A 7084-nucleotide genomic window follows, 5' to 3' on the forward strand; every position below is an offset into this window, starting at 1 on the left:
GGATCTAAACAAACAAACAAACCAGAAACAAATTCATAGATACAGAGAACAAACTGATGGTTGCCAGAGGGGAGGGGGTCTGAGGGATTGACGAAAAAGGTGAAGGGGAATAAGTGGTACAAACCTCCAGTCATAAAAGCAATAAGTCATGGGGATGTCATACACAGCATAGGGAAAATGCTCAATATTATATTAATAACTTTGCATGGTGACATGGTTACTAGGCTTACTATGGTAATCACATCAGGAATACAAATATCAAATCAATATGTCATACACTCAAACTAACATAGTATTGAATGTCAACTATAATTAAAGAATTAAGTTAAAAAACATAAAAAAGTTAATGTGTCTTTGAGAGCAAAACTTCTTTTTTATACTGTTGATTTTGAAAAATAACAATATCAAAAATAATAAAATGGTAAAAATTTTAGAATAAAGTTTTTTGAGAGTAAGTTACAAAGACATTCTCTCACAGAAAACAGTACAATAATCAAAATCAAACCACTAATATTGATATGACACTATTACCTTAAAGACCTTCTTCATATTTTGCCTTCTGTCCAAATTGCACCAGAATTTCATGATCAGGGAAGAGACAGACAAATATTTCTGGACTGTGAACAGGACAAATGGTGTACTGAATCCCATAGTAAAGTGCAACCCAGAGATGGAGCTAAGGGGGCTTCCATAGGCATTGGGTCTCCTCTGCCAGCCCCAGCCCCATGGTACCATCCTCTCCTTCTTCAGTCTCCCCAAAACTCTCTGTGACCTCCACACCTTGAAGGTTCCATAACCATTGTCCTCTAATTACACTTTATCTGGGGCTGATGGTCTCAAGGCAGTGGCCCAGACCTCCTCCACCACTTCACCACCTGACAGAGCTGGGAGGACCACAGAGCTCCATCATTATTATCTAGATTAGATTGCTGTCCCACAGACCACAAGACTTGGGGGAGCCCCAGAGATCATCTCTTTTCTTCTCACCATTGACAGTTGAGCAACTGAGGCTCAGAGACCACTGAGACGATTAGGGGAAGAGCTGGGAGGATGTCTCTTTGGTGGCCTCTTAGGCCTGGTATCTTCCCCACACATCACAAAGCTGGTCCAAGTTACCTCCCTACTGGGAAGTCACAACTACACACAGCATGGAGCTGGGGGTGTGGGTGGTGATGGGCACGTTGAGGAATGACACCTCAGGAAAGACTTATTCTTTCGTTGGGGGTTTATGGATGGGTTTTTCTTCTTGAGGATGCAAAGTGGAGTCCATCTACCTGAATGTGGAGGCCGTAAACACACACCGAGAGAAGCCTGAGGTAGGTGAGGGCCTCTGTGGCCTATGCGGGCACATGGTGAAAGCACCTTCCCCACCCAAAGGGCCACCCCAGTGCCACAGACCTTGGGTGTTTTGCACCATCAAATACAATAACCAGCACCTAGAAATGCTGGAACCTCCGCCCAGATTTGGAGGCAGCATGGAGATGCAGGACTAGAGCAGCCCCTCTGAAAAAGGCCTCAGACCAGACTCCTCCAGGCTCTCCTGAGAAAAGGATCAGGATGCAGGCCTGGCTGAAGGAGGGGAGCCTGGTAGTGAGGACAACTGACAGGGGATGGGCTGGGGCTCCACACTGCTGTCTCCTTCCTGTTAATCCTGGGCTTCCTTCTTTCAGAATGTAGACATTACCAAGAACCTGAGGAAGCCCTGGACACCATAATTGCCCACTACTGAACCTTTTCCAGACTAAATTGCCTTTGCTCTTCTGTCCAATGAACTCCTGCTTCTGCCCTTGCCCATATGCTTAGGTATCACCAAGCCTCTCAGGAAATTACGGTCTAGGCGCAACTTCATCCTCAGACAGCTCTGCTTTTAGCAGACCTCAACAACTCAAGCCATGTCCTTGTTATAGTCACAGCCAAAAGGCTGTCTAGCTCTGCATGGAGCTTTGTCTTACTTGTTCAATTCTTGCTCTCTAATCAATAAGGTTCCTTTATCCCTGCAGAAGGGGAGAAGAGGCCATTGTGAGACCTCCACTGTCCATTCGACCTTGTCTCTGAGATGCAGTCCTGGTCCTGTGGGAATGAGGCTTGTAAGGCCTTTCTAGAGGAACAGGCTCCTATGTAGCATTTCCAGAGGCAAGGAGAGAGGCCTATGGGCCCATCCTTTTATGGACAATGTGGCTAGGGGTATAAGATCTTCCTTCTCACACGAGATTTTGGTACCTGGTTCAGTGTTCTCTGTTTCTACTCCTGCCCCCGTCCTGAAGTTATTTAATTTCCCACATGGATAATACAACCAACACCATGGAGTCCTGAGAACATCATCTCTGAAAATAGTTATCTTTTCTCCTTTTCAACCACCTACTCTCTGCACCTTGTCATTACCTGGAATCTTACCTCCTATATCAAATGTAACTGTCTGACCATTCACACCTTTTCTCATTATGTCATCTCTCTCAATGTCACTCTGGGATACCTAGCAGCATATCTTTCACATATGAATCACTTAAGTGATATTTATTAAATAAACCATACTAGTTTTTGGACCTCAGTAACACTCAAGTTCATCAATCCCTCCTTTGTTTCCCAATCTATTAGCCAATGTATCCACATTCTAACCTCTTAAAAGCTAATATGCCCTTTAGGCTAGAAGTGAGGCCCTGGGTCTCCCATATAAATATGTTGATCTCTCCTTAAACATAGGGGGACAAAGGGGAGCACATATAATTCACTTTGCAGTTTCAACGTTTATTTCTGATACCAAAGCTTGAAAGCACACAAGGTGGGGAGGGCAATAGAAAAGGAACAGCAAATAAATTTATCTTGCATGCCACTTTCAGTCAATACGATGTGGCTCTCTAGATAGCTGTGTTTAAAAGGAATGTGAGGCTTCAGCCTCACTCAGGGGAAAGACTATTGCAACCAATCAGCAATATCTGTGAACATAAGAAAGAAAAAAAAAATTAACATCAATGATATATATATATCCAATAGTAAGGAATGTAAATACCAAACAGTGCTTCCCCATACTTCTCTCATCTCCCCACCATGGGTTTACTATGACTCCCAGCTTGTGCACATAAATACATTCCCATGAACCCTACATCTCCCAATGACCCTAGCTGCCCAATCCAAAGTGAAGTACCTACCCAACATCTCACTCAACCCAGAAGAAACCAATGGCACCAAAGTTGGCAGCAAAGTTGGCACTGGCTGTACCACCAGAGCCAATAATGGGGCCAGTGAAGGTCTGAGGAAATCTGGAACGGGAATTCTGGTGGTATCTGGCCCAGAAGGTAAATGGGATTCTGGACCAAGGATCTCCAAAATCTCCTTCCTCATCCCAGGTCAGTAGCTCAAACTCAATGTCATCCCAGCTCCAAGGCCCAGAAACAGCCTCATCTCCAATCCCCATGCGGGTTCTCGCCTCAGCCCGGGCTTCGGCCTCAGCTGCAGCAGCATCCAGAGCATCCAAGGCCTCATCTGCAGCCTCCATAAACTGTGCAGTCCAGTCGCGAGGGTCTCTTTTTTGAACCTGAGGTGAGAAACAGAAAATAAAACAAAACCCATAATATTATTAGTTAATGTGTATGAAGCAATAACTATATATTTAGTGCCCTAGTTTGTTCTACTGTTTGCTTAATAACAACAAATGCCACCAGCATTCACCTACCATGTTCAATACTTAAGATCTCATTCCTGCTCTGGACCATTTATTCCTAGTCAGGCACATCTCACCCCATGACCTATCAAGTTTGGAGCAGTTCCTCTATTACCTCTGCAATGAATCTCAGCACTTTCATTTTGCTAGTCTCATGGTAGGAACGGAGGCCCCAGAGGAACTCATACTCAGGAGGGTTGCTGTTGGGCACTCGTCTATAGTCCAGGTACCTTAGAAAGAGTAAAAGATCTTTGTTTCTATCAAGGTAGAATGGAACCCATTAATGCATACTAAGTCTAGATTTTGAAACCCCCAGATTTCAGGTACCAACTCCTTCAAGATTCATTCTTAAACACAAAGTGTTTACCCTCTACTACTCAGGCCTTTAAATTCCTGTGTCCGTGCTGCTACACTGAATAGTTACCTAGAGCTGCAGGGGAGACTTCTGTAGGGTCATAGAAAGGACAACACTTAATCTCACCCCCTCTGTCACAGCTCTAGCACTAGATTCTTGTAATATTGTCAGTGAGCCACAGATAGGACATTTTAATGATTATACTGCAGTGCAAAAGCCTCAACCAGGCCCAACCTTGGAGATGTCTACTGTGGGGACATCACTTACAAGAGTATACTTAATAAATACTTCTGAATGCATATGTGTTTCTGTACACATATGTGTACACACACACACACACATACACATACATATGTATGTATAGTTAGTGTAAGAAATGAGCATGGGAAGAACTTTCTGAAGCTGACCAGCACACAGAACTCATGAGGACCAGACAAAGCCCCTTAGGCACTACTTACTTTTGCTTTACAAACTCGTAAGTGAGAAGTTTCCTCAGATCTCCAAGGAGGGGATGTCTCACCCTGATAGTTAAAAAAGGAACCTATAATCAGAGACTATGACATTGCCTTCAAAAATGAAAAGAACTTTCCAGCACAGAGGTCAGAGATGAAAAGAAGCAGAGAGTTCAGGACTAGTTCCTCATCCACCCAAGTCACATTCTTGGGCTCTGTACCTCCCCAAGCCCCATAGAACACCAGTGGCTGATGCAATCCTGGGGCCATCCTCTGTTGTCAAAGGACGGTATAAACAGGCAAGAGATGAGAGCCCAGTCATACCCAGGACGCAGTCCCATCTTGCGTAGTGCCTCCCAGAGGACAGCTGCAATGGGAGGCAAGGGGAGACAAGGGATGGAGAATGAGCATGGAAGTAAGGCTGTAACCAACCCCCAGCTGCAGGTCTAGCCACTCACCTTCACTGGCACGGTTGCCATTCATGAAGATAACACCCAAAATCACTAAGAGGAGACCCAGCTTGGGTGTGTCTTTGGTCCTAAAAGAGTACAAAAAGATGATGCTTTCAGCAGCCATTTGCATGAGACACTCCAGGCAGCATCTAGTTTCTCCAATATTCCTCAGCTAGGGGATAATTATACTCCAGCTCTGACCATGACCTGCTATGTGAGCCTGAATCTGAGACGGTGACCCAATCCCAGAGAAAAAAGCACCACTGAAAGGCAATGTTTCACTTCCCTTCCCATCTTACGTTCCCAGTATGCCAGCCAGGGACTCGGGTGTACTGATGAGAATATACAGGTGTTCTTCCTTGTCAATTTCCTTCAGTTGAATCCCAAATTTCTATAGGGAAAGGAAAACAGACTATGAAATTACAAAATCTAGCATATGCTACCCATCTCAGTCGCTCACCTTCCTGTGAGACTTGTCCTAAAACCCCAGGAGGAATCCCATGAATCTTTGAAACCAAGACTTTCCCCGTCATTCCTGTCCCTTAGAAGCTGCCTTCTCACCTTCTCCAAGACAAAGCATGCACGTTCAATGATTTCTGGATAAACATCAGTGTATTCACGGATGATATCCCTCAGCATTTCTGTAGGAGAGAGAAGGGAGCACCTGGGCTGAGTAGGGGCCACAGAGCTGCAGCCCCCTTGCTAGCTTTGCTGAGAACACAGGGTCCTCAAGGGTGGAAAAGGAAGAATTAGCCATGGAAGGAGGGGACTGAAAGGGAGGGGACTTTTATATAAACAAAGGGATGTCCACAGAGCATGGGGTGAGGGGAAGGGCAGAGCCCTGGGAGAGGGCACTGGATGCGTACCTGAGCGCTTGATGGGCACCTTTGTGTAATCTTTAAGCATCAAGTACTTGACCAACTTATTCGCCTGGGAGGGGAAAAGGAAAATTTTTCATTATATTTACAGAAGACCTGGTTGAGTTATAGGTGGAAGGATGACAAAGAAAAGAGCAAGAGAGGAGAGATGTAACTGGGGAGTTATAGTGCTTACTCTTTCCTGAAGAAGGGCCACATCTCGGGGCTGTGAAGCACCCATGTTCTGTGGGGCACGTGGGTTAGGAGAGGGACGCAGGTTTGATGAGGGTCGTAGGTTCTGCCGGTCAGGTGGAACTGGCCAATTGGTGGGGATCCACTCATGTGGGTGCTGCCAGTCTGTAGGAAGTGGCCAATCGGGTGGCTGTGGCCAGTTGTGTGGTAGCGGCCAGTCAGGATGGCCTTGCCAATCTGGAGGACCCTGCCATCCAGGTGGGTTCTGCCAGCCAGGTGGGGCTTGCCATCCAGGTGGATTCTGCCAGGCCAATGGGTTTGGCCAGACAACTGGACCAGGCCAGACAATGGGATTTGGCCAGATCACTGGGCTCTGCCAGATCACTGGGCTCTGCCAGATCACTGGATTCTGCCAAGCAACTGGGTTTTGCCAGGCTAGTGGGGTCTGCCTGGCTGGGGGGCTCTGACGTGCTGGTGGGATCTGCCTAACTGGCTGGTTTTGCCAGCCTGATGGGTTCTGCCAGGCCAATGGGGTCTGCCAGAGCACATTGGGGGGTGCGCAGGGTGGGTTCTGAGTGGTAACTGGAATCGGTGCAGACCTCCAGGTCCCTGCAGGCAGTGGGGCCCGCCTTTGATCCCCACTGCTGTTCTCTTCCACATTCAAGTTGTTTATCTGCATCATCAGAGAGAATGAAGGTCTAGGGTTACCAGTTGTTTCTGTGTCCTCACCCTATCTATTCCAGGAAGACCCCCTAAAACCCTCACCTGTAGTGGCAACCTGACCCACTAGCCAATGGTCACCCTGAGACCTGGGCTTGTTTTTCACTGTCTTCCATGTAGAAGTTTCATCTTTGAATCAGGCCAGGATCAACCCAAGGGTGGGGCCTGAAGCTGCTCCTCTTCCTATGTCCACCACTGGCTCTGCTTGTACCACCCTGGACAGATCACTCAAGTCACTTCACCTCTCTGGGACTTAGTTTCCTTCTCTGTAAAACTGAGACTATGACCCCTAACTGGTATGAGATACCTTGAAGATTTAATGAATGAGATAACCTGTGTGAATGTGCCTAGCTCAAGGCCTAACTCATGGTGGCTACTATAAAAATGTAAACAGAATT

At 46.4% G+C, this 7084-nt stretch overlaps 1 protein-coding gene across 2 annotated transcripts in view; it reads right to left on the reverse strand.

The window, feature by feature from the left end:
* Positions 1-2724: 2724 nt before the first annotated feature.
* The window catches only part of LOC102256960 (melanoma-associated antigen D1), a 6798-nt gene continuing 2438 nt past the window's right edge, over positions 2725-7084 (reverse strand). For both annotated transcript variants that reach the window (XM_005881330.2, XM_014529272.1), the window contains exons 4-13: positions 5971-6639; positions 5784-5847; positions 5479-5558; positions 5217-5308; positions 4924-5003; positions 4790-4832; positions 4472-4534; positions 3774-3888; positions 3147-3532; positions 2725-2933 (exon numbers count right to left, since the gene is read on the reverse strand). In XM_005881330.2, coding sequence (XP_005881392.1) covers positions 3155-3532; positions 3774-3888; positions 4472-4534; positions 4790-4832; positions 4924-5003; positions 5217-5308; positions 5479-5558; positions 5784-5847; positions 5971-6639 — 1584 coding nt within the window. In that variant the 3' untranslated portion in view covers positions 2725-2933; positions 3147-3154. The remainder of the gene's footprint in view (positions 2934-3146; positions 3533-3773; positions 3889-4471; positions 4535-4789; positions 4833-4923; positions 5004-5216; positions 5309-5478; positions 5559-5783; positions 5848-5970; positions 6640-7084) is intronic.

The sequence above is a fragment of the Myotis brandtii genome, unplaced genomic scaffold (assembly GCF_000412655.1).
Source record: "Myotis brandtii unplaced genomic scaffold, ASM41265v1 scaffold6783, whole genome shotgun sequence".
NCBI lineage: Eukaryota > Metazoa > Chordata > Mammalia > Chiroptera > Vespertilionidae > Myotis > Myotis brandtii.